Genomic DNA, 27,620 nt, shown 5'->3' on the forward strand with positions numbered 1-27,620 from the left:
GTGCTGCTGACCGCCAGCCGAGCAGGAGTCTCCGGCCGGCGATTAGGAAGGCAAAGGCAAGGGCGTCCGCCCTCCTCCCCATGAAGAGATCTGGCTGTTCTAAGACCCCGAAGACTGTCACTCTCGGGCACGGCTCCACCCTCAGCCCCACCTCTTTGGACATTGCCTCGAAGAAGGCTGTCCAGAACCTCAGCAAGTCTGGGGCAAGACCAGTGTGGTGAACCACTGTGTTCTTATATTAGAGGTTGTACGGTAGAACATGCACTACAGGTTCACCTGTGGCCCCTGCATGCTAGCTCCGCCCAGGAGCCGGGTTATAAATATGCGTGGCCTCCAGCTCGCAGCCATTTCGTCAGCTGCTGTGGGAGGCCACACATCTGATACTAATAAGGCCTCAGTTTGGATTCAACTTTGTCTCCAGTCAAATTGATCGTGCCTCAACCAGAACATGTGGGTGTGATTGGCCGGGCCTCCTTGACACCGTTCACATCTATCCTCCACCTCTGGGAAGAACCTGCTCATTTGGGTTCTGGTTAGGTGAGCTCCGTGTACCACTTTTAGCTGCGTTAGGCTAAGCCTTGCACATGTGGAGGTAGAGTTGATCCTGTGCAGTGCTTCGCTCGAGTCCTCACCCTATTTCAAACCCCAAGTCCTCCTCCCACTTCTTCCTCATCTCGTGCAGTTGGGTGTTCGCCCCCGTAGCAGTTGCCCATACATGTCACCACAGTTCCCTTTCCCTGGGGTTTCCGTGCCCAACAGGTCCTCTAGCAGTGATTGTCTTGGTGGTCGTGGATACGTCCTTGTTTCCTTTTGTAGGAGGTTTCTGAGTTGTAGGTAACTAAATTTGTTCCCCCCGTCAGCTGGAATCTTTCTGTCAGCTCTTCGAGGGTTGTTAATCGATTGTTGGTGTAAAAGTCTCTAACTGTCAGGCCCCGCCGTCCTGTCTCCACCTTTTGAAGGAGGTGTCCATTGTCACCAGTGTGAACCTGTGGTTGCTGCAAATGGAGGCTGTGTTGGACATCTCAGTAGCCCCGCAATGCTGTCGCAGTTGTTTCCACGACTAGAATGTTGCTCCCACCACTGGGCTCGTTGAAGTCAAATTTGATTTATGTTGTCGCTGTGCCGCGCCTGGGGATGTTTTACTTCCTTGAAGGCGCTATATAAATGCAAGTTGTCACCTTCAGAAACCACCTTTACACAATAAACTTAAGTCAAATATTCATAAATGAACAACAAGGACTTCCCACCCATATTTTTTTTTTCTTTTAAAAAATAAATTGAGAGCACCCAATTCATTTTTTTTCCAATTAAGGGGCAAATTAAAGTGGCCAATCCACCTAACCTACGGGGGAGAAACCCGAGCAAACACGGGGAGAATGTGCAAACTCCACACGGACAGTGACCCAGAGCCGGGATCGAACCTGGGACCTCGGCGCCGTGAGGCAGCAGGGCTAACCCACTGCGCCACCGTGCTGCCCACCCATATTTAATAAGCTGCATTATTTCCTTTCTCTTGTATGAATTCATGGTCGTTCTGAAAAATTAGCTCACCTAGCTTAGCCGTGCATTATTGGTTATTCTTCCCACTCTACCTTAACTTAATCCTAATTACTGCTTTTGAATATAGTGGCAATAACATAGATTGCCTCCTAATAATTACCTTCAATTATTCCTTCTTGAAGGCATTTCTTTTTAACTGAGAATGTGCCGATGTTATGCATGGACTCACGTTCATCGTATCCTTACCTTCTGAACAATAATGAACAGAAAGGGAAGAGAAAAGAGAGAGGGAGGGACTAATATTTCACAGACTGACTCTGTTGAATGAACTGCATGCAGTTTTTCAGTCCAAATTGTGATTCGGGCTCGCGTTCTATGCATTCAGTCCAGGCCTCTGGTTTACTCGTGTACTAACGGTTACGAGTCGCGTCGCGGTTATGTTGGAACAGATGAGTTTCAATCCCATTCCGGCAGCTTGAGAAATTTGAACTCCTTGAAGGAAAATCTAGTGACAGTAACCGCCAATCTCGGTTATTTGTCCTGCCAATCCCACACCCCTCTCTGGGGTGGCCGAGCAAGATGCTCATTCGAGGCAGGAAGGGATGGATAATAAATGCTGACCTTGCCAGGAATGCCCCCCTCATGCCGACTGAATATGCGGAAACAAAATAAGCGCTACAATTCTCTGATAATGCTGTCTGCCTTCTTGAAGCAGCGAGAGGTGTAGACAGAATCAATGTGGGGTGGCAAGCTTGTGTAATGCGTTGGGCTGAGTTCACCACGCTCTGCAGTTTTTTGCGATGTTGGGCCAAGCAGTTGCCATACCAGGCTGTGATGCAGCCGGATAGGATGCTTTCTGTGGCACATCTGTAGAAGTTTGTGAGAGTCGATGCAGACATGACGAATTTCTTTAGCTTCCGCAGGAAGTAGAGACGTTGTTGGGCTTTCTTGACTGTTGCATCAACGTGAGTGGACCAGGACAGACTGTTGGTGATGGTGACCCCCAGGAACTTAAAGCTACCGACCATCTCCACTTCGGAGCCATTGATGCTGATCGACACCTCAATGAGGCCCGAATTGGGAGGTGCGAATGTTTGAGTGTGAGGGTTTTCAGAGTGAAGCTGTGTGTGCGCAGGAGAACAGATGAGGCAAAAAGTCCTACCTGAGAAAACCCTCCAGCACCAATGTAACTTCAACCTTTTCTTCACTGCATTTGTTTTATCCAATTTCTGCACCTTACGGACACTGATCATCAGTCCTGCTGTGAAGTTCCAGCATCTGCTCTCTCTTACAATCCACAATGCCAACATCCAGCGTTACATTTCTTTTTCATCTAGTATTGGATTTTCATCGTTATCCTGTTCAAACAGGAAATTAAATAGTTGCGGTACAAAACTGTCTACTCAGCCACAATATGCTGGAAACACTCAGCAAGCCGGGCAGCATCTTCAGAGAAGAGGTAATGTTTCAGTTCAACCATTTTTGATCAGACGAGTGCATGCAGACTAAAACTGACCTTATTTATATGCTCAATAGCACAGGCAATGAGGCACCACATTTTGAAGGTCTGTTTTCAATCTGCAGTTGCTCATCCCGCATAGTTCCATCAGAAGGCAGGTCCACTCGTACTCTATTGTGCCAGCACAAAATTCTGCAGTCTATTTGGTTCTGTTCTGCATTTTACTGCACCATATTGACTCTATAACATGTTGGGTGGGATTTTCTGTGCAACCTGCTATGCGTTATTTCCATGTCTATTACTAGGAGAACAACAGAGCTTTCATTTTGAACAGCTGATATTATCGTCCATCACATCCATTCCCGGCTTGTGACATTGTCTGCGCGGAGTCTGCACGCTCTCCCCCTGTCTGCGTGGGTTTCCTCCCCGTGCTCCGGTTTCCTCCCACAAGTCCCCGAAAGACGTGCTTGTTGGGTGAATTGGACATTCTGAATTCTCCCTCCGTGTACCCGAACAGGCGCCGGAATGTGGCGACTAGGGGATTTTCACAGTAACTTCATTGCAGTGTTAATGTAAGCCTACTGGTGACAATAAAGATTATTATTATTATTACAGCCACAGTGCTGTTAGGGAGGGGGTTCTAGGAGCAGTGAAGGAACAACAATGGTGATTGGCTTGGAGGGAACTTGCACATAGGGGTGTCCCCAAGTGCCTGCTGCCTACGCTCTTCTCGATGGTAGAGGGTTTTGAAGGTGCTGTCGATATGGAGTTGCTGCAGTGCACCTTGTTGATGCTACACACTGCTGCCACTGTGAGGATCTTTGGATCCTCGCTGTCTTCAGGGGATGTCCCGGAGGACTGGAGAATAGCCAATGTTGTTCCTCTGTTTAAGAAGGGTGGCAGGGATAATCCCGGGAACTACAGGCCGGTGAGCCTTACTTCAGTGGTAGGGAAATTACTGGAGAGTATTCTTCGAGACAGGATCTACTCCCATTTGGAAGCAAATGGACGTATTAGTGAGAGGCAGCACAGTTTTGTGAAGGGGAGGTCGTGTCTCACTAACTTGATAGAGTTTTTCGAGGAGGTCACTAGGATGATTGATGCAGGTAGGGCAGTAGATGTTGTCTATATGGACTTCAGTAAGGCCTTTGACAAGGTCCCTCATGGTAGACTAGTACAAAAGGTGAAGTCACACGGGATCAGGGGTGAACTGGCAAGGTGGATACAGAACTGGCTAGGCCATAGAAGGCAGAGGGTAGCAATGGAGGGATGCTTTTCTAATTGGAGGGCTGTGACCAGTGGTGTTCCACAGGGATCAGTGCTGGGACCTTTGCTCTTTGTAGTATATATAAATGATTTGGAGGAAAATGTAACTGGTCTGATTAGTAAGTTTGCAGACGACACAAAGGTTGGTGGAATTGCGGATAGCGATGAGGACTGTCTGAGGATACAGCAGGATTTAGATTGTCTGGAGACTTGGGCGGAGAGATGGCAGATGGAGTTTAACCTGGACAAATGTGAGGTAATGCATTTTGGAAGGGCTAATGCAGGTAGGGAATATACAGTGAATGGTAGAACCCTCAAGAGTATTGAAAGTCAAAGAGATCTAGGAGTACAGGTCCACAGGTCATTGAAAGGGGCTACACAGGTGGAGAAGGTAGTCAAGAAGGCATATGGCATGCTTGCCTTCATTGGCCGGGGCATTGAGTATAAGAATTGGCAAGTCATGTTGCAGCTGTATAGAACCTTAGTTAGGCCACACTTGGAGTATAGTGTTCAATTCTGGTCGCCACACTACCAGAAGGATGTGGAGGCTTTAGAGAGGGTGCAGAAGAGATTTACCAGAATGTTGCCTGGTATGGAGGGCATAAGCTATGAGGAGCGATTGAATAAACTCGGTTTGTTCTCACTGGAACGAAGGAGGTTGAGGGGCGACCTGATAGAGGTATACAAAATTATGAGGGGCATAGACAGAGTGGATAGTCAGAGGCTTTTCCCCAGGGTAGAGGGGTCAATTACTAGGGGGCATAGGTTTAAGGTGAGAGGGGCAAAGTTTAGAGTAGATGTACGAGGCAAGTTTTTTACGCAGAGGGTAGTGGGTGCCTGGAACTCACTACCGGAGGAGGTAGTGGAGGCAGGGACGATAGGGACATTTAAGGGGCATCTTGACAAATATATGAATAGGATGGGAATAGAAGGATACGGACCCAGGAAGTGTAGAAGATTGTAGTTTAGTCGGGCAGTATGGTCGGCACGGGCTTGGAGGGCCGAAGGGCCTGTTCCTGTGCTGTACATTTCTTTGTTCTTTGTTCTTTGAGGTGATCGTGGAGGAATTTAAAAGTTAGGGTGGTGGGTGTAACGGCAGGTCAATGCTTTGTCCAGGATGGTGTTAAGATTCTTGGAGTTCAGTTCAAAGGTCTGGTTTAGCTCAATTAGCTGGACAGCTGCTTTGCGATGCAGAGTGAGGCCTACAGTGTGGGTTCAATTCCCTGAGCTTCATGAAGGCCCTGACCTGCCCCTTGCCTGAGCTGTGGTGACCCTCAAGTTAAATCACCACCAGTCATCTCTCCCCCCTCAAAGGGGAAGCAGCCGATGGTCATCTGGGACTATGGTGACTTTACTTAAGATTCTTGGAGTGTTGTTGGAGCTGCATTCATCCAGGCAAGTAAAGAGTATTTATCACCTTCTTGACTTGTGCCTTGTAGCCAATGGACATAGAAAGTTAGGACAGAGGAATGCTTAATTTTTATTTTGAACACTCTGCCACAATGATATATAATCTGAAAGCCAGTGATGCCCTTTTTGGGAAGAAACGATAAATTCAGTGTGATATTTAATTTAGTCATTAACATTTAGCATTATTAGCCTCAGAATATAAATCTGTGTATCCGCGTGCGTATATGTGTGTGTGTGCGCGAAGCTGTTAAGACATTATCTTCAAACTGTAAAAGAGAGAAGATGAATATGAATAATGAGTGGGTGGGAGTGATTACATGGACATAATCCCATTGAGGCGTTTGAATGACGTTGTAACCACAAGATGTGATTTCCACTGTAAGCAATCCTGCTCAATTTCTTTTGGAAAGAATTGTTATTTATTCTGTGATCAAATAAATTTAATGCACGTACGGAAGGAACACGGCTCTGTGTATATTCAAATGAGCCACGTTATACAATTGCTCGGACTCAAGGGCAGGCAGACAAGGTCCAGGCATTCATTATGCCCCCAGTCAATGAGAGACTCGCAGTCTTAAAAAGACGAGAGACAATTATGATAATTTTATTTGTGAAGATAAGCAGCAATAGAGTCATTGATACCTTGTAGCACATACTGCAGGAAAATTAAGACAGCACAGGATATTTGTTTATTGTGTAGCACAAATATATGTGCATGTTTATATACAAAAATGCACATAGTTAAACACAGATAGATAGATAGATATCTTGTGAATAAGTAAATAAGTCAATAGATAAAAGGTTGATTGTGGGTTGATGATGGACAACTTGTGAATAAATACATAGATAGATAAAAAGTGTTGGATGTTAATGGGGCTTTTCACAGTAACTTCATTGCAGGGTTAATGTCCATAGAACATACAGTGCAGAAGGAGGTCATTCGGCCCATCAAGTCTGCACCGACCCACTTAAGTCCTCACTTCCACCCTATCCCGTAACCCCCTCCTAACCTTTTTTGGACACTAAGGGCAATTTAGCATGGCCAATCCACCTAACCTGCACGTGTTTGGACTGTGGGAGGAAACCAGAGCACCCGGAGGAAATCCACGCAGACACGGGGAGAACGTGCAGACTCCGCACAGACAGTGACCCAGCGGGGTAATCGAACCTGGGACCCTGGAGCTGTGAAGCCACAGTGCTATCCACTTGTGCTACCGTGTAAGCCTACTTGTGGCAATAAAGATTATTATTATTATAGGCAGAGAGGTAAATAGTTGATGGATAGATACTAGATGGCTAAATAGATAGATATATAGTGGGCAGCACGTTAGCCTTGTGGATAGCACAATTGCTTCACAGCTCCAGGGTCCCAGGTTCGATTCCGGCTTGGGTCACTGTCTGTGCGGCGTCTGCACATCCTCCCCGTGTGTGCGTGGGTTTCCTCTGGGTGCTCCGGTTTCCTCCCACGGTCCAAAGATGTGCAGTTTAGGTGGACTGGCCATGATAAATTGCCCTTAGTGTTGGGTGGGGTTATGGGGATAGGGTGGAGGTGTTGACCTTGGGTAGGGTGCTCTTTCCAAGAGCTGGTGCAGACTTGATGGGCTGAATGGCCTCCTTCTGCACTGTAAATTCTATGAAATACAGAAAATGCTCCTTTTTTTTTAGCAGGAAGAAAGATGAATACTGATCCACGAACTGCATCTGAGTATACATCTCAATACAGCTATATCGCAGCATATTAATTCAAGCATCCTTTTCCCCCATTTCTAATTTGAGTTAGATTTTATACACCTGAAGAATAATAGGTGCATTGGTGTGCATTTCTGCGGTTTATGTCTTGGAGGCCTATGTGATCCTGTGCCTAGCAGCAGCCTGCCAGCCCAGGTTTCCATGGTAACAGGCTCCCTCTGGGTCTGGGCAGTTACTAGGCAGCAGAGGAGAGGAGCAGCATCAGCCGCGGCAACATGGCTCTCATCCCCTCCCAGGTCCTGCGGGTCGCCATCCTGCTCTCCTACCTCTCCATCCTCTGCAATTTCAAAGCCCTCGACATCCCAGCTCACCAAACATACGGCGGCAGCTGGAAGTTCCTAACATTCATAGACCTGGTAAGTGGTGAAGAGAGTAAAGTCCTGATTATTATTCTTATGGCGTCGCTGCTGCTATTCCTTTCTTCTTCCTAAATGCACCCTCCCGCCCCCTCCCTCTTACACACACACACACATGCAGACACAGAAAATGCCTGCTCAATGAATATTATTCCGTACTTAATGGAGGTGTTCCTCCTCCCCACTATCTTTCTTGAAACAAAACAGCATCTTCAAGACCATCATCATTCACAAAATGCTGAAAGCATTCCTTTCTTTTATTTTGTTGGCATTGTGAGTCTAATTTTGTGAATTTGTAACCTTTGCATTTTGAGGTCTGACCACTTTCTATTCCTTTCCCCTCAAACCTCATTCTATGGATAGAAAATCATTGCTCTGCATTTGGGGGAAGAAAATGCCCATTAGTTTGCAAAAGGAAAGGTGAGGGGAGTTTGATTTAGAAAGAAAATCCTGCAATCTTATGGTTTATATTTTCAGTTACTTTCATTTATTTTTCATCAGGTTCCAGCTAGGTGGTTTGCTTCCGTGAAGTTTGCGAGAGCATTTATCAATATAAATGTTGACATCGTGGAACATGAAAGGTACAGTTAGACAAGGTGTCTTGTTGGCAGCTGGGGACTGAGTGTCTGGGCGGCCCTTACACCGATGTCACAGGGTCAGAAGGAGATTCTTGTACCTGGGGGTGAGTGCACGTGGCAGCTCCTGTTGTTCCCTCTAGTGTCAGCCGTCATATATTGTAAAGTGTTCTGCTATTTATGATGAGGAAATGAAAAAAGGAAATGAAAATCGCTTATTGTCACAAGTAGGCTTCAATGAAGTTACTGTGAAAAGCCCCTAGTCGCCACATTCCGGCGCCTGTTCGGGGAGGCTGTTACAGGAATTGAACCATGCTGCTGGCCTGCCTTGGTTTGCTTTCAAAGCCAGCGATTTAGCCCTGTGCTAAACAGCCCCTGGAGCAACCTTATGTTATACACACTGAGGAAGGAGGCGTGATCTTTTTCTTCTGCCTGTACTCCGCGGCAGGAGGTGATTGACAAGGTAAATGCTGTGCTGACCAATCATACTGGCCTCAGTGACAGACAACACCTGCAATACAGGAGAAACATACATTCTCTGTGCAAACATCAGGACAGTGGAATATATAAATGATAAGTGGGAAGAGGGCACCCTTGAAGGAGGCCATTAACATGACAAGGACAGTCCACTGCATCTCAATGATACTGAATTGTTAATTAAGATTGCCGTTAAAAGATTGCCATGCACTAATAACAATGGCTCGGTTTCACGGGGGATACTGGGCTCAAACTGATGCATTTAGCAAGGCACTGGGACAGTCATGCCATTCATATCGGAAAGATTTGCAGGAGTGTGCTTTTCAGTGACGTTAAAGTTGCATTCGAAATACGGAACGAGGCCTGTTCTAACTCTGGAATGAAGCGGTATAGAGCCCCCTGGAGGTCACCACAAAGAGTATGGCTCCAATCCAGTGTCAATCCTGAGTTTAAAAAAGGCTCTTTCAACATTATTTTGCGGGTCGCGGATGTCACCGGCAAGGCTGGCATATCTCCACAAATACACGGATAGGATGGGTTTGGAGGGATACGGCACTCGGGAATGCTGAGGGCTTTGGCCAAGGTTGGTATCATGACCGGTACAGGCTCGGAGGGCTGAAGGTCCTGTTCCTGTGCTGTACTGCTCTTTGTTCTTTGTTCCCTTTGTTCTGTGTTGCCCACCCTTAATTGCCCTCGGCTTGCGAGGCCATTCCGGGAGGGCTTAAGAATCAACCACATCACTGTGGATCTGGAGCCACATATAGGCCAGGCCGGATAATGGCGGCAGATTTCCTTCCCAAAGAGGGCATTAATGGATCAGGTGGGCGTGTGCAACAAATAAATAGTTGTTATGGCCACCATCATGGTGACGAGCTTTACATTCTAGATTTACCAGCAGTTGCCATTGTGGGATTTAAACCTCTGACCCCAGGACTTTAGTATGGGTCATTAATCCAGTGATAACACCATTGCAATGCCATTACCCCCTGTACCTGACAGCCCCTTCAGAGATCTGAGACACCTCATAATCATCCCCAATAGCTGCAGGTTATGTCGATAGGCATCAGTGAAAGCATTCTGGCATTGAGTCAATCCGTGTTTGCATGTTTACGGTGCAAATGATGCATTTTTACGTTGCTTTTATTTCTTTCTGCAAGCATAACTTTACTTTTGGTCAGTTCAAAGGCCTAACTCTATTTATTTCACACCTTCACAACGATGATTCTCGAAGACATAAGCCTGCTCCAGTTCTAATGTCGAAAAGGGTTCTGAAGGCCCTTCATCCTAGCACTTAGCTGGCCCAGGAATAACTGCAGAGCTTCTGCCTGTACTGCCCTACTGGCAGACTGACAGTGAGAAACAGGTGGGCGTGTGCTTTTTTTCGGCAGGGCCCCTGCTTTTTTTTGACAAGGTGTCAGAAGATCTGGAGTGAAAACATAAGAACATAAGAACTAGGAGCAGGAGTCGGCCATCTGGCCCCTCGAGCCTGCTCCGCCATTTAATGAGATCATGGCTGATCTTTTATGGACTCAGCTCCACTTTCCGGCCCGAACACCATAACCCTTAATCCCTTTATTCTTCAAAAAACTATCTATCTTTATCTTAAAAACATTTAATGAAGGAGTCTCTACTGCTTCACTGGGCAAGGAATTCCATAGATTCACAACCCTTTGGGTGAAGAGGTTCATAGATCATAGAATTTACAGTGCTGAAGGAGGCCATTTGGCCCATCGAGTCTGCACCGGCTCTTGGAAAGAGCACCCTACCCAAGGTCAACACCTCCACCCTATCCCCATAACCCAGTAACCTCACCCAACACTAAGGGCAATTTTGGACACTAAGGGCAATTTATCATGGCCAATCCACCTAACCTGCACATCTTTGGACTGTGGGAGGAAACCGGAGCACCCGGAGGAAACCCACGCACACACGGGGAGGATGTGCAGACTCCGCACAGACAGTGACCCAAGCCAGAATCAAACCTGGGACCCTGGAGCTGTGAAGCAATTGTGCTATCCACAATGCTACCGTGCTGCCCTTTAGGTTGCTCCTAAACTCAGTCCTAAATCTACTTCCCCTTATTTTGAGGCTATGCCCCCTAGTTCTGCTTTCACCCGCCAGTGGAAACAACCTGCCTGCATCTATCCTATCTATTCCCTTCATAATTCTATATGTTTCTATAAGATCCCCCCTCATCCTTCTAAATTCCAACGAGTACAGTTCCAATCTACACAATCTCCCCTCGTAATCCAACCCCTTCAGCTCTGGGATTAACCTAGTGAATCTCCTCTGCACACCCTCCAGCGCCAGTACGTCCTTTCTCAGGTAAGGAGACCAAAACTGAACACAATACTCCAGGTGTGGCCTCACTAACACCTTATACAATTGCAGCATAACCTCCCTCGTCTTAAACTCCATCCCTCTAACAATGAAGGACAAAATTCCATTCGCCTTCTTAATCACCTGTTGCACCTGTAAACCAACTTTTTGTGACTCATGCACTAGCACACCCAGGTGTCTCTGCGCAGCAGCATGTTTTAATATTTTATCATTTAAATAATAATCCCTTTTGCTGTTATTCCTACCAAAATGGATAACCTCACATTTGTCAACATTGTATTCCATCTGCCAGACCCTAGCCCATTCACTTAGCTTATCCAAATCCCTCTGCAGATTTCCAGTATCCTCTGCACTTTTTGCTTTACCACTCATCTTAGTGTCGTCTGCAAACTTGGACACATTGCCCTTGGTCCCCAACTCCAAATCATCTATGTAAATTGTGAACAATTGTGGGCCCAACACTGACCCCTGAGGGACACCACTAGCTACTGATTGCCAACCAGAGAAACACCCATTAATCCCCACTCTTTGCTTTCTATTAATTAACCAATCCTCTATCCATGCTACTACTTTCCCTTTAATGCCATTCATCTTTATCTTATGCAGCAACCTTTTGTGTGGCACCTTGTCAAAGGCTTTCTGGAAATCCAGATATACCACATCCATTGGCTCCCCGTTATCTACCGCACTGGTAATGTCCTCAAAAAATTCCACTAAATTAGTTAGGCACGACCTGCCCTTTATGAACCTATGCTGCATCTGCCCAATGGGAAAATTTCCATCCAGATGCCTCGCTATTTCTTCCTTGATGATAGATTCCAGCATCTTCCCTACTACTGAAGTTAAGCTCACTGACCTATAATTACCCGCTTTCTGCCTACCTCCCTTTTTAAACAGTGGTGTCCAGTTTGCTAATTTCCAATCCGCCGGGACCACCCCAGAGTCTAGTGAATTTTGGTAAATTATCACTAGTGCATTTGCGATTTCCCTAGCCATCTCTTTTAGCACTCTGGCTGTGTTTCTGGGAGAAATCTCCCCGGCTTTCAGTCAGAACCTGACACTGCCAAATCCCTAAAAACGATTCAATGTTAAAGCACAATGCTGAAGGGAAATTGATACAAACTGGTAAAAGGCAAGTTTGGAATTGATGTTAAGAACTAATTCTTCATGTGTGGTTTCCCAGATAGGGCAGAAAGAAATAAAAGCAACGTAAGTCTGCAGTGTGGGGGAGAGATGGCATCTCTCTCTGGGTAAATGCTGACTCCAGTCCTGGTCTCGAGGGGTGCACCCCCGATGGCGGGAGACCTGAACTACAGCATGGAATGGATGCGTTCCGTGTCCAGCTGGGCGCCCTAGGTTGAGGACAGCCATTTCTCGGATTTCCTGGACTCTGAGTTCTGCGCCATCCCGGGACAAGGCTACATTGGTGGCTTTCTTCAAATCGAGATGTGTTTCAACCCATAAGCATGCTTGGGTCGCCGCATCGTGGATGACACAGACCAGCCGGTCTCTGAGCACCTCGGTTAATGTTGGCAGAACATGCAGAACCCGCCGAGTTTCCATAATCGGGCCAGGAATTCATTCACATACGCTCCCTGGTTTTGGTGGCTGTGTGAAAATTATAACGGCGGCCAATCAGTGGCGGTTTTGGATCAAAATGGTTGCTTACCACTAATTCAGCAAACCGGCAGGTGTCGGGCAAATCTGGAAAAGTTAAACTCTTGATAATGCTGTAGGTGTCTGCCCCGCAGACAAGGAGGGTCACCGTTTGACTCTCAATGTTGCTGAGCCTGAAAAAATAGTGCACTCGCTCAATATATTGGGCCCAGTCACCATCGCAGCGACAAACGCCTCTAACGTTCTGATTAGTGGCATAACCGCAGCCTGGATGGAGGCCTCCTGAGGCCGAGTCAAGGAGGGCCTGGCCTGGAGGAAATGGCATCCTCCTGTAGCTCCACTTTACCCTCGTCGCCAGTGTAAAGACCCAGGCAAGCGACCACTTGGAAACGATGACAGTCAGAAAACTCCAATTTATTATATCTATTATATTACACTCCCTACTGTTGCTCTCTTTGGTTGGCTCTTAATTTGGCTCTGTTTAATTCCGTTTGCTCAAGAGTCGCCAGTTATCTTTCGACACCGCCACAAGATTCAGAACCGAATACTGATCAATGACTCGATGCACCAGTTAGTAAGTTCAAAAGCAATGCTCATTTATGTACACACAGTCAAATCTACTCATGCATAAACTCTACAAACGAAACTACCACTGTTATACTTAGCTTCGGGTGCCCACTCAGTCAGAGGAACAATGGCCGTTGCTCGGTTCTGAGGCTGCTGGGGTGAGCTGTTTACAGGATAGCAACTAGGAGCATCTATCTCGTAGCGTGCGTTGACTTGGAACTTACTTGGTCTGCTGCAGCTGCGAGGCTGGTCTCTCTCTTTGATGAGAGCCAAAGCCAAAGAAGAAAGATTCTCCCTTGGGGAATATCTTTTGTACTAAAAAGGGCTTCGCCCACTTTTGGACGGGCCTTGAATTTGGCCTCAACTAATTGGGTCTTTCCCAATCAGTCGTATCGATCTTCCTCCAATAGAGGGGTGGTTCCCTGATCGCTGGGCGTGTCCTGGTGACTGTCAGTCTGCTTTGTCTTAGCTTCTTCTGGCGCCGGGGAGTCTGCCTTAACATTGTGTATCTAAATATTTCCCTTTTGTCCCTGGAGATGGCTCATTAGTATGTAGATTGCTTGGTAGTTTCTGTCCTGTCTGAGGGTTTAAGGTTCTAATCAACAGACAGAGCTTGCACCTGCTTGTTTCTTAGCATTGCCCAATTTTCCCTGCATTCTTTGCAAGTGTCCATTTTGTAATCGGGACGTGGCCAGCCCAGATGGCTACACTGCTCTCCTTGTGATCCTCAACGCGAAGCGTGAAGGATCACACTACTATGTCGTATTCATCCTCTGACCAACCGGGGCACCCATACTTAGGCTCTACACTGTCCTGTCCTATGCAACACAATTTTACCTCAACCATTTTACATACATTCATTATCATAAAACTCTACGGGGCGTTATGACATTAATACATGCATTACAGAAAAATAAAAAACTGGAACCTCTAACTATTCTCAATAAGCTATCCTCATTCAAACAATCCAAAAATACAAATAATCCAAAAATAATCTATACATCTTAAACTGCACACAAATGTCTCTGGCCTGGCAGTCAGACACAGAGGTTTACATCTCTTTATTCCACAGAATACATTAAACAAAATGGATGCTCTTTAATCCGTCCCAATGGGTTCGGGGTCTGGTGAAATCCAAAAATGGGGATCTAAACCTGTATACCGGGGTGCGAGAGCGGTATGCTCTCTTTCGCCATTTCCTGACTCTAAACGTTTGCACGACACTGCAAAGTATCGCCAGCACGAAGAGTGCTACGACTACATATGACAGTGAGTACCAGGTGATAAACTTATCACACCAGGTCGGGGTATTGCTAGCTGTCGCTGGGCTAGTTATCTCGGGGTTCCATGTATTGCAGGGGTGAGAATCATTTACGGTTTGTGTGGTAGGGGTCAGGGGGGTAGCGTTCGCGCGCAACTGAAGGGATCCCGCTAAGATCCATGTGAACACGAAGGCTGTCTTCACCTTTGTCGGTCATCTTCTTTGTCTTCCTCTGGGGTTCCTGTGTTTCTGGAGTTCTGTGAACACAAGCATAATTTCTGTTATTATCTTGCTTAAGATCTCGTATGTCTGTCTGTTTGTCCTTAATTGCCAACTTCCCTTTATAATTGGTCACCATCTGTGACGCCCTCATTTTAAAAAAAAACGAATATTGGGACAAGACATCTAAGGAAAATACTGCCATACTGCTAGCCGTCTCGCAGCCTGTGTGATTTACCATGCCACTGTTTGAGGATGTAAATAGCATAGGGAAACAACCTAAGGATTGCTAAAACCAAACAAAAGAATTTCAAACGTAATGAGCCAAAATGGGGTGCGTATGGGCGGGTAAGAAATGGGTGGGATCCCCGGGTAGGACGGTGATCAGTGCTGTTTGTGCTCTACCCGAGCGTAGCTGACCAGAGGGGGGCCCTCAGGCAGGGCGGGGACCAGTGCCGTTTCTCCACTGCCTGAGCAACCAGCAAGAACAGGTAAGAATGTGGTCGTCGTGGGGGGCTGCCTCTCGAATTAGGAGAGCAACTATGAGTCGTGTTCTGTCAACAAACTAGTTCCTCTGAACTATTGTCTGGGGACAAACTTGTTCCATTAACAGCCACGGGGCGTTAAAGGAATGGTGACGTGGGGCTGTGAAAACCTTTGGGTTTACAAACAACACGCAACGTTAACACTAACGAACAAACATTCAACAAACATGGTGCAGGGTCCGTCAGAAAGGACACCGTATCTTTCCATCGGTTCCTTTTTTCTCCATCATCTGGACACCTCACTGCTCAATAGCGAACAGGGTCGCAAAGGGATTTGCTTGGTGGGAGTCAGACTCTAAGTCATCATCTTCTCCCGGCTGCCAAACCCTTGTCTGTAGTAATCGTGCTAAAGCTGTTTGGGGCGGATTGGGGTCCATCTCATCATTCCGGATGAGCCTGAACAAATTGTCTTGGTGCCAGAATCGTGTGTCGAGGTTGGAGCTACTATGCTTCAATCCGTAATCGTCAGGCGGTGGGTCTGGGTCGGGGGCTTTGATATAGGTGATCTCAATGGGTTAGTAGAATCATGCTCGGATTCGCTGGGAGTGGGGCCTGGTATAGTCGTAACATGGTGTGCTGTGGCTATCGTCATCGTGAGTGTCGCAGTCGCTGCTGGTTGAGGGAAGGGAGAGGCGGAGTCGTGCCTCTGGGGGCGGAGTTGAAGTCGTGTGTGAGGGCGGGCTGGAGTGATTGGGGGGGGTAGGAATATGTCATCTGTGGGTGGGGCGTGATCGTCTGCTGCGCGAGCAGGATGTGGTGTCTGTGGTTATTCTGTGAACCGTAAGCCTTGAGCTGGTTTATATGAAACCACGCAGACTTACCATTGGGATAAGTTATTTTGTATACTGAGGGGCTGACTTTGTCCGAAATGGAGTACGGTCCGGAAAATCTGGGGGAAAGGAATGAACTGGGGTTGTAAAGGAAAAGCATAATTTGTTGCCCTACTGTAAACTCAGTGGCGTGTACTGTTTTGTCGAAACAGGCCTTGCTCTGTTTCTTCCTGGTTCCAAGTCTCACTGCTGCGGCGAGTTGGGCTGCCTTTATGTTCTGTACTAGTTGTGTAACTGTATTTTCATGCGTGAGGGCTGTAATTGCGGTGCTGGCCAAATCCAGTCCTAATAAATACTCAGTGCCTTTCATGGGGCGTCCGGTCATGAGGGTGTGGGGGTGTCATCCTGTGGACGTGGATACCGCGTTTCTTAAAAACATGAAAGCAAATGGGAGAACTGGAGAACTGAATCCCAGGTGCTGTTATTTTGCTGTACCATTTTCCTGAGGGTGGCTTTCAATGTCCGATTCATTCGTTCTGCAATACCACCTGACTGGGGGTGGTATGCGATATGGAACTTTTGTCTAATGCCGAAAATCATGAGGACGTTTTTCATTACACGTCCTGTGAAATGGGAGCCTTGATCGGACTCTATACTGCGTGGGAGGCCCCATCTTGTAAAGATGGGGTGTGTTAATATTTTAGCCATCGACTTGGCCGCATTAGTTCGTGAAGGAAATGCTTCCACCCATTTTGTGAAGGTGTCTATGACCACAAACACATACTTGTAACCATTTCTGTACGGGGGTAGGGGTCCTATATAATCGATCTGGAGATTTGTCCAGGGTCCATTAACGGGGCGGGTATGGCTAAGTTGAGCCTTTTTCGCATATCTGTCTGGATTGTTCTGGGCACAGATTAAGCAATTCTCAATGTAGTGCGTTCCAGCGGTTTTTACATCAGGCCACCAACAAAGCGGTCTGAGGTGGGCTAGGGTGGGTTCAATACCTTGGTCTCCATGATTGTCATGGAACTGACAAATGGTCTGGTTCCTGTCCTGGCTGGGAACTATATAAATGCCATCCTTTAAAATCACACCGTCTTGTGTGGTTATTGAGTTTTTAAACTTGTCGTACGGGGCTGGGAAGGTTCCCTTTAAAACTTCCCTGAGTTTCTCGTCCTTTTTCTGGGCCTTCGCTAGATCCTGAATGTTGGTCTGTGAGACCTGAACTGCATGTACTGGGGTGCTTTCCAGGGGATTCCAAAAATAACCATGCCTGGAGTCTGCCTTCGCCAGGGCGTCTGCTTTAACGTTACCAGGGGGGGGAAGAACGGTGATGACTGCGAACCTTAATTATTCCGTATTTCCTATCCTTCGCTGTCTCTAAGATATGGCGGAGTAATGGGGCTGAGGGTAGGGGTTCAACGTCTGCGGAAACAAATCCTCTTGTTTCCCAGAGTGGTAGGAACTCTGTCAAACTATTGCAGACATACAAGCTGTCTGAATAGATGTCTGCTGGGGTCGGGAACGAGTCTGGATGGTCTACAATGTGAGCAATTGCTGCCAGCTCTGCCGCCTGCGAGCCTAAGTGTCCTGGCAGCTTTAAGGAAATTTCATCTAGGGCGCGTCCCTGCAAGTCCTCTACATATATACCGCAACCGGTAATTCTCTCTCCATTTAACACTGTGGAGGAGCCATCCACATTGATCGTCAGGGATGCGCACGTGTTTGTGGGCTGGGGTCTCTGGGGTGCACTACCTGTTTTCCTGGGGGGTGTTTTGGGATTGAATGGGCCTGAGTTCTGTTTCGTGGTGATGATCTCACATTCATGAGGGGTGCCTGCATACTGCAAATTATCGGTAAGGAAGGTGTGGGTTTTGGTTCTCTTTACCGTGATGTCCCGTCCCTGCAAAAGAAGGGTCTAACAGGCTGTGCGGATTTGGCTGACTGCCATCCTTAAGTCGGCCGTCTAACAATAGCTGTGTCGGGGTGTGTTCTGGGAGGATGGTGATGGGGTTGAGTCCTGTAATGTATGCAAAGTATTGCACTGCCCAAAAAACTGCGAGCAGGTGCCTTTCACAGGCAGAAAATCCTTGCTCTACGGGGTCTAACACGTGTGAGGCGTATGCTGCGGGGTAATTGGTCATGGCGTTCCTGGAGGAGCACGGCCGAAAGAGTTCGGTCGGTGCTTGCTACTTCAATAGTGTATGGGGAATGTGGATCTGGGACCTGTAGTGCAGGGGCTGTGCTGAGGGCTCTTTTTAAAGCGTCCACGGCATCTGTATGCTGTGTAGCCATTCCCAAGGTGCCTGCTTCTTGAGAAGGTTGGATAGGGGCGCTGCTTTAGTGGGGAAACCGTCAATATGGTTTCGGCAGTTACCAACCAGTCCTAAAAATGACCGGAGGGCTGAGACATTGTGGGGAAGGGGCAATTTGACGATCGAGTCAATTCTCTTGTGCTCGATCTCACGTTTACCATGAATCATCACTGTTCCCAAGTAAATCACTTTTTCTTTCAAAATCTGGGCCTTCTTGGGGTTGACTTTACAACCAATTTCTTTTAGGAGTGCTCGGAGCTCGGCAAGAAGCGAAATGTGCTCTCCCTTTGTGTCTGTCTGTAGTAACAAGTCGTCTACATACTGGACCAGACAATCGGGGCGGGAAAATTTTGCTAAACCATTTGCCGGCTGTCGGTGGAAAATGGAGGGGGAGTTATGGAAGCCTTGTGGAAGGCACGTCCACGTGTATTGTTGCCCTTGGAATGTAAAGGTGAATTTGTACTGGCACGCTTTAGCCAATGGAATGGACCAAAAGCCATTACTAATGTCCAAAACCGAAAAGAATTTTGACTGGAGTCCCTATTTGAGCATGGTCTCGGGACTCGTGGCTGCGGTGGGGGCTGCTACTGGGGTTACTTTGTTCAGTTCCCGGTAATCAATGGTCAGTCGCCATGATCCATCCGGTTTCCTGACGGGCCAAATTGGTGCGTTGTTTGTGGAGGCTACTGATCTGAGTACGCCTTGATCCAACAAACTCTATTACTTTGGAGATTTCTCCCTCTGCTTCCTGGGGAAATCCGTGCTGCTTCTGGGGTTTAGGGTCGGGACCTGGAATGTTCACAAAGCCAGCCAAATTGCCACAGTCGTGCTTGTGCTGTGCAAATGCTGCTTTATGTTCCTGCAGGACTGCCCTAACCTGTTTGTCTGCACTAATGGCTCGAGGGTCGAACCAGAAGTCTCCTACTGAGCTAATCCTATTTACATATTCTTCTACAGTGAGCGTGATGGGGGCTCGTGCTGCCTTTGCCATTTTCCAAACACACTTGTTAACTGGGTCAAAAGAAAGGTTATGGGAGCTCATGAAATCAATCCCAAGGATAGGTTCTGCTGTCTGGGGCAGATCAACTAAAACTACGGGGTGCTTGGTTGCGATGCTCCCTATTTGTATTGCTACAGGGGCTGTGATGGGTCCTTGTTGTAAATGGCCTGTAAAACCGCTGAGTGTGATGGTGTCTGTTGTGGGCCACTTGTCTCGCTGAAACATCGTGGAGGAATTGAGTGTGGTGCGGGACCCTCCTGTGTCCCAAAGAAATTCTACGGGTTGTCCCCGGACTTTGCCTGCTACTACCGGTCTACCGGACTTGTCCCAAAGGGTGTCGCAGACCCAAGTTGGGGAGCCCGAACACTGTCAGTCGGTGCCGTTCATGTCTGCATTCTCTGAACAGGCGCTAACGCTATGGATCGGTTTTGCCCTATTCCTGTTTAGGGTGCCTGTCTGTTGGTTTTTCTGCTGCTTTTGGGGCGCGTTGCACTCTCGTGCAAAGTGTCCTAGCTGTCCACAGTTGTAACATTCCTGAGCTTTGGGCTGGGGTGGGCAGTTCCTGCCCTCATTTACCCATGCGGGGTTCTGGTGTGCTTTAACTGGGTTCATCTCTGCCTGCTCTTCATTGGGTGTTATAAATGCGGTTTTGCCTGCAATTGACTGTTCCCAAGTGCAGGACAATCTCTTCAAAACCCATTTTTCATTGTGGGCCTCATCTGAGGGGTCATAATTTGCGCAAGCTTTTCGTCCTGCTTCTGTGGCGTGGGAGACTAGAATTTGGGTCCATTTGGCCATATTATCTGGGGACAAATGGGCGCGGGCTAACTCTCCAAAAACTGCGATGAAGTGAATCCACAAGCATCCAGCAAACGCTGTGGGGTGCTATGTCTTCTTTTGCCTACACTTATTTAGGCCTTCTACTGTTGCTCTTTTTAGCCTTAGTTTATTACCTCTAATTCTGTCACCTTTGCTCACGAGTCGCCAGGTATCTTTCTGATACCGCCACGTGGTTCAAGTCCAAGTAATGATTAATAATGCAACACACCGCTTAGTAAGAATTAAATCAACGGTCATTTATTATATACAGCAATTAATACTTATACAATAATGCTACTTCTAGACTAATACCTACAACTAACAGGCCAATACTTAACTTTAGGAATGGCCCACCAGGTCAGGGAAATGACTGGTCTTTTGAATTGGTCCTGAGCCTGCGGGATTCAAAGGCTGATAAAGGTCGATGGTTAGGAGTGTATATCGGGTAGCGATCGCTGGAGTCAAACCTACGATTTTCTTTATCGAAGGTTCTTGAGAAGGTTGTGAGCAGGAAGAGAAGGGTCGAGCTGAACTTGGCCCCTATTCTTATAGTTCCCAGGGGCTTCCCGCCTCTCAGGGCGGACCTCGACCCTGGTTCCAAGTGATTGGACTTGGTCCCAATCACTTGGTTCGATATGCTCCAATAATGGGGTGATTCCTTGATCGGGGGGTGGTCGCCCACCTTTCTTTGTGTTAGCCTTTCCTGGCGCCGAGAGGTCTGGAGTAGCTTTATGTTGCTAATGTGTAGCAATTGTTCCCGGGGATGGCTGCTTACTATTCAGATGGCTGGGTTGTTGTGATGTTAATGGCTGCAGGTTTCGATCTGTCTGGATTCCCCCAGAGGCGAATAAACTGTTTTACCTGCAGCCGTCCGTTTGAGTCCTATTGGCTGATTTTCCCATCAGCCTCTGCCGTTTGCCATTTTGGATCGGGGTTTGACCAATTTAATCGTGAAGCAGCCATTTTACGTGGCTACAGCCCCTCCTTGTGATCCTAACGTGAAGCATGAAGGATCACATAAATTTGTTTCTTCCATTCCCTGACCGGGGGGGGGGGGGGGGGGGGGACACACACACCTCCGACATGGCCATTGCTCTGACCCTAGCTATGCACAAAAACTTTACCTAAAAATTCTAAGGGCGCTATGTCAGGCAGGGACATGCATTCAAAATAAAAACCGAGGGATCTCTAATTTTACCTTATTACACTATACTCCATAAACATTGCATTATCCTATCTTCCTAAAATATACAACAAAATCACATCATTCCATAATCTTCCCTGGCTTGGCAGTCAAGCTCAGGATCATACAATGTTTTTTTTCATGAACATTTTGTACATTCCTTTATTTACAGTCATAACGCAAGTAAATGCTCTATTATTTGATTCGTGGGGGTCGGGGGTCTGGTCGTAACCGAACATAGGGGATCTGGTCCTATACACCGGGGTTCGAGCGCGGTAGGCTCTCCTTCGCCATTTCCGGAGGCGCATAGTCTGCACTACACAGCAGAGTATTGCCAACGCTAACAGTGCTTCGATGACGCAAGACAGGGAGTACCAGGTTATGAACTTGGCACACCAGGGTAATGCAGCGTGGCTGGTGACTGGGCCCTCGGTACTGCGGGGCAGTGAAACATTAACGGCTGGGGGGTTTGAAGTCATGGGGTTCGCGTTCCCGCGCAACCAAGTGTCCATAAAAAATATGTTGAGCACGATGAAAGAAGTCCTCATGGCTGTCCTCTTTCTTTTGGTCTTTGTTTTCTCCAGTCCTGGAGATTCTGGAGTTCTGTAAAACAAGCATAGCATCTGTAACTACCTTGGTTTAATATCCGGTATGTTAGTGTGTCTGTCCTTTGGGGCCAATTATTCCCTTATAATTGGTCACTATGTGTGACTCCCTCACTTTTTGTTTTCAAAACAAATTTTAGGACATGGCACACTTCCCAATCATGACCAGTGCTGATTTATCATCCAAATGTTCTAGGATGTAAATAGCACATGGCAGCAACCTAAAGGTCGCCTAAATAAATAAAACTGTTTTGAAAGGAAAAGGTCGAATGAGGTGCGTACGGGCCGCGACGGGTAAGATTTGGATGGAGTCCCCGGGTAGGACGGCTACCAATGCCGTATCTCCCCCACCCGAGCGTGTTGACCAACGGGGGGGGGGGGGTCCCCAGGCAGGGCGGGTCTCACGCCGTTTCTCCACTGCCTGAGCAACCGACAAGAACGGGCAAAAATGTAGTCATCGTGGTGGGGCTGCTACAGTGATTCTATCCTTGAATCAGAAGAGCAGTTACGATCGGGCGTCTGAAACCTGAACAGGTATCAGCTGAAAAGCTAGTTCCTCTGAACAAGCGTGTGGTCTGTTAACCAGGTATCTGCTGATAAGTTAGTTCCGCGGAACAAGCGGGTGGAAAAGAGTCTCCTGTCGGACGAACAACACTGAAACAAACGTACGAACAATATGAAACATTCTGCAGGTTCCATCAGGAAGGACAACACTTTTCCCAAGTGTCTCCTTTAAATCATCATGTGGACACCTCCGTTCTCGGTTGCGAACAGGGTGGCAAAGGGGTTGGTGGTTTGGGAGTAAGACTCGAGGTCGTCACCGTCTCCCGGGTGCCAAACTCTGGAGTGGATTAGGGCGGAAAGGGCTGCATGGTGTGTGTTGGGGTTGCTCTCATCGTTGCGGACGAGTCTGCAGGAGTTGTCGCGGTGCCAATGGATTGGGTCGAGTTGGGTGGGGACAAAGTCGGGGTCGTCCGTGTGGTTCGGTGGTCGGTGGTGGGATTTGTTTAGAAAAGTGATCAGGAAGGGATCACTGGGATCGTAGTCGGAGTCGCTGGGTGTGGGTCCGGTTGAATGGGGATAGTAGGGAGGCGTGCTGTGGCCATCGTCTGAGTCACAGTTGCTGTCTCTGCTGCTGCAGTCTGTGGGTGTTCCAGGGCGGAGTGTATATTTTGGGGGTGGAGTCGAGGTCGAGTCCGTGGCTGGGCTGGACGTGTTGGGGAATGGTAGGGTTACGTTGGCTGTGGGCGGGGTGTGGTGTGCTGTGTCAAGCATGACGTGGTGTGTGTGGTATGACTGTGTTCCATAAGCCTTTAACTGGTTTATATGAAACCACGCAGTCTTACCATTTGGGTATTTTATCTTGTACACTGATGGGCTTACTTTATCCGCAATGGAGTACGGACCCGAGTATTTTGGAGACAGAAATGTGCTGGGGTTGTGTACAGACAGCATCACTTGCTGTCCGATATCATACTCCGTTGCATGTACTCCTTATCGAAACAAGCCTTGCTCTGTTTCTTTTTGGTGCCCAGTTTTACCGCGGCTGCTAACTGAGCCATTTTTACATATTCCACTAATTGTTCCACGGCTTTCTCGTGCGTGCGGGCCGTGACTTCAGGGCTGGTCAGGTCTAAACCTAACATGAATTCCGTCCCTTTCATGGGGCGTCCGGTCATGAGAGTGTGTGGGGTGTAACCTGTAGAGGTGGAAACAGCGTTACGCAAGAACATCAGCGCAAAGGGGAGGACTGAATCCCAAGTGGTGTTGTTCTGCTGGACCATTTTTCTGAGGGTGGATTTTAGGGTCCGATTCATGCGCTCCACTATACCACTCGACTGTGGGTGGTACGCTATGTGGAATTTTTGGGTGATTCTAAATATTGTGAGGACGTTCTGCATGACCCGTCCCGTGAAGTGAGAACCTTGGTCCGATTCAATACTGCTGGGGAGTCCCCATCTTGTAAAGATGTGGTGTGTTAGGATCTTGGCTGTGGTTTTCGCGGTGTTGGTGCGGGCTGGAAATGCTTCCACCCACTTGGTAAAGGTGTTTCTGACCACCAGTGCATATTTATAGCCATTCCTGCAAGGGGGCAATGGACCTATAAAATCGATCTGGAGGTTAGTCCAGGGGCTGTTAACGGGTCGGGTGTGGCTGAGTTGGGCCTTTTTGGCATATCTATCAGGGTTGTTCTTTGCGCAGATGAAGCAAATCTCAATGTAATGGGATACATCTTCCTTGAGATTTGGCCACCAGCAAAGCTGTTTGAGGTGGGCTGTAGTGGGATCGATTCCCTGGTGTTCATGACCATCATGGAATAAACAAATCATTTGGTTCCTATCCTGCTCAGGAACTACATAAAGGGTGTCCTTTAACACCACACCGTCATGTGTGGCTATTGTATTTCTGTACCTCTCGTATGAGGCTGGAAACTTTCCTTTCACGATCTCAGTGAGAGCGCTATCCTGCTTCTGGGCCTCTACTAGATCCTCGATCCTAGTCTGCGTGACCTGAACGGCACTCACTGGCGCACTCACTGGCGCGCTCACTGGCGCGCTTTCGGGGTGTTTACAAAAGTACCCATGCTGGATCCTGCCTTAGCCAGTGCGTCAGCTTTCACATTTCCAGGGGGGGAAGAACGATGGTGGCTTCGGACTTTTATAATGCCAAAAGTCCTGTTCTGGGCTTTCTCTAGAATATGGCGGAGTAATGGGGCTGAGGGGAGTGGTTTCCCGTCCACGGAAACAAATCCTCTTGTTTCCCACAGGGGCAGAAGTTCTGTGAGGCTGTTGCAGACATAGAGGCTGTCTCAATATATGTCTGCTGGGCTGGGGAAGGAATCTGGGTGCTCTACTATGTACGCGATGGCCGCAAGCTCTGCTGCCTGCGCGCCTAAGTGTCCCGGGAGTTTTAATGCTATTTCCTCGAGGGCACGTCCCTGCGCGTCCTCAACATAAATCCCGCAACCTGTTATGCGCTGCCCATCTAAGACTGTGGAAGATCCATCCACATAGATCCTAATGGGTTCACACGTGTCCGGGTGAGGGGGGCTCTGAGATGAGTCTGATATTTGCCTGGGGGGTGTTCTTGCTATAAAGGGGTCTGTATTGTGGAGTGGAGAAATGATTTCACACTCATGGGGGGGGGGGGGGGGGGGTTCTGGGGTACTGCAAATTGTCTGCTAAGTATGTGTGAGTCTTTGTCCATTTTACTGTGATGTCCCGTCCCTGCAAGAGAAGGGTCCATCTGGCTGCGCGTATTTGGCTGACGGTACCGTCCTTAAGTCGTCCGTCCAGTAAAAGTTGGGTGGGGGTGTGTTCGGTCAAAATGGTGATGGGGTTCAGTCCAGTAATGTATGAGAAGTACTGGACTGCCCAGAAAACTGCGAGCAGGTGCCTCTCACAGGCTGAAAATCCCTGCTCCACAGCATCTAAGATTCGGGAAACATAAGCTATGGGTCTTAATTTGTCGTGCCGTTCCTGCAGGAGCACGGCTGAAAGGGTGCGGTCTGTGGTCGCTACCTCTATGGCGTAAGGGGAAAGTGGGTCTGGAACTTGTAGTGCGGGGGCGGCTATGAGCGCCTGTTTTAACGATCCCACAGCATCCGTATGCTGTGGAAGCCACTCCCAGGGGGCCCCCTTCTTCAGGAGGTCTGAGAGGGGCGCTGCCTTGTTGGCGAAACCGTCAATGTGGTTTCGGCAGTCGCCAACCAGTCCTAAAAACGACCGGAGGGCTGAAACGTTCTGGGAAAGGGGCAATTTAGCGATCGAGTCAATTCTTTTATGCTCGATCTCGCGTTTGCCATGTGTGGTAATTGTACCCAAATATACCACTTTTTCTTCCAATATCTGGGCCTTTTTGGGGTTGACTTTCCATCCAATGGAATGTAACAATTCCAGGAGTTCGGACAGAAGCTCAATGTGCTCTTCCTTGGTGTCTGTCTGCAGTAGTAGATCATCTACGTACTGTACCAGAAATTCGGGCCGAGAAAATTTTGCTAGTCCATTTGCCAGCTGTCGGTGGAAAATGGATGGGGAAGGCTTGTGGCAGGCATGTCCACGTATATTGCTGCGCTTTAAAAGTGAAGGCAAATTTGTACTGGCACGCCTTTACCAATGGAATGGACCAGAATCCATTACTGACGTCCAAAACCGTGAAATAGCGGGAATTGAGTCCCTGTCTGAGCATGGTCTCGGGACTTGTTGCTACGGTGGGGGCTGCTGCGGGGGTGACCTTATTGAGTTCCCGATAATCAATGGTCAGGCGCCATGATCCGTCGGGCTTTCTTACTGGCCAAATCGGGGCATTATTAGTAGAGGCTACCGATCTTAGTACGCCCTGCTCTAATAAGCTCGTGATTACTTTTGAGATTTCTCCCTCTGCTTCTAAGGGAAATCCGTACTGTTTCTGGGGTCTAGGGTCAGGTCCTGTTATTTGCACGGAGCCAGTCATCCGTCCACAGTCGTGCTTGTGGGTCACGAATGCTGCCCTGTTCTTTTGCAGGACTGCCCTAACCTGTCTGTCCGTGCTAAGTGTGGTGGGGTTGAACCAAAACTCGCCTACGGCGCTAATTTTGTTAATCTAGTCCCCTATGGTGAGCGTTGCGGGGGCTCTAGCGGATTTCGCCATCTTCCAGACACACTGGTTGACTGGATCAAAGGATAGGTGGTGGGAATTCATAAAGTCGATTCCCAGAATGTGTTCTGCTGTGTGGGGCAGGTCTACTAAAACTACGGGGTGTTTTGTGCTAATGGTGCCGATTTGGATGGATACAGGGGCTGTGATGTGTCCCTGCTGTGAGTGGCCTGTGAAGCCGCTGAGGGTGATAGTGGCTGTAGTGGGCCACGTGTCCTTTTGAAAAAGGGTGGTGGAATTTATGGTGGTGCGGGACCCTCCTGTGTCCCAAAGAAACTCGATGGGCTGTCCCCAAATCTTTGCTGTGACTATGGGTCGTCCTGACCTATCCCAAAGGGTGTCACAGACCCAACTGGGGGAGCCCGTACACCGTCAGTCCGTTTTGGTCAAGTCCGTCTGATCCGAACGGGCGCTAACGCTATGGATGGGCTCTGCCTTTTTCTTATTCAGAGTGCCTGTTTGTTGGCTCTCTGTGGCTTTTTGGTGCCATTGCACTCTTTCGCAAAATGTCCCAACTGTCCGCAGTTGTAACATTCTTGCGGTTTGGGTGGAGGGCTGTTCTTTCCCTCATTCACCCAGGCGGGGTTGTGAGGAGTGCTTCTTACTGCCTGTATGTCTGCGGCGGCTTGATTTTCCTCGGGGGTTTTAGCGGCGGGTTTATTCTGGACAGACTGCTCCCAAACACGGGACAATCTTTTAACCACCCACTTCTCGTTATGTGCCTCTTCTGAGAGATCATAACTATTACAGGCATTCTGCCCTGCTTCTGTGGCATGGGAGATAAGGGTGCGGGTCCATTTGGCCATGTTGTCTGGGGACAAATGGGCACGGTCTACGTTTCCAAAAACGGCTGCGAAATGAATCCACAGGCGTCCTGCAAACGCTGTGGGGTGCTCAGACTTCTTCTGCCTACACTTATTTAGGCCATCTATGGGGTCACCCCGGTTAT

At 48.1% G+C, this 27,620-nt stretch overlaps 1 protein-coding gene across 1 annotated transcript in view; it reads left to right on the top strand.

Annotated features, from left to right (window-relative positions):
- The first annotated feature begins 7,577 nt into the window (after window positions 1-7,577).
- The window catches only part of aig1 (androgen-induced 1 (H. sapiens)), a 239,963-nt gene continuing 219,920 nt past the window's right edge, over window positions 7,578-27,620 (top strand). Inside the window, exon 1 of the mRNA XM_072513979.1 lies at window positions 7,578-7,740. Coding sequence (XP_072370080.1) covers window positions 7,600-7,740 — 141 coding nt within the window. The 5' untranslated portion in view covers window positions 7,578-7,599. The remainder of the gene's footprint in view (window positions 7,741-27,620) is intronic.

Source organism: Scyliorhinus torazame, chromosome 1, assembly GCF_047496885.1.
Source record: "Scyliorhinus torazame isolate Kashiwa2021f chromosome 1, sScyTor2.1, whole genome shotgun sequence".
Taxonomy (NCBI): Eukaryota; Metazoa; Chordata; class Chondrichthyes; order Carcharhiniformes; family Scyliorhinidae; genus Scyliorhinus; species Scyliorhinus torazame.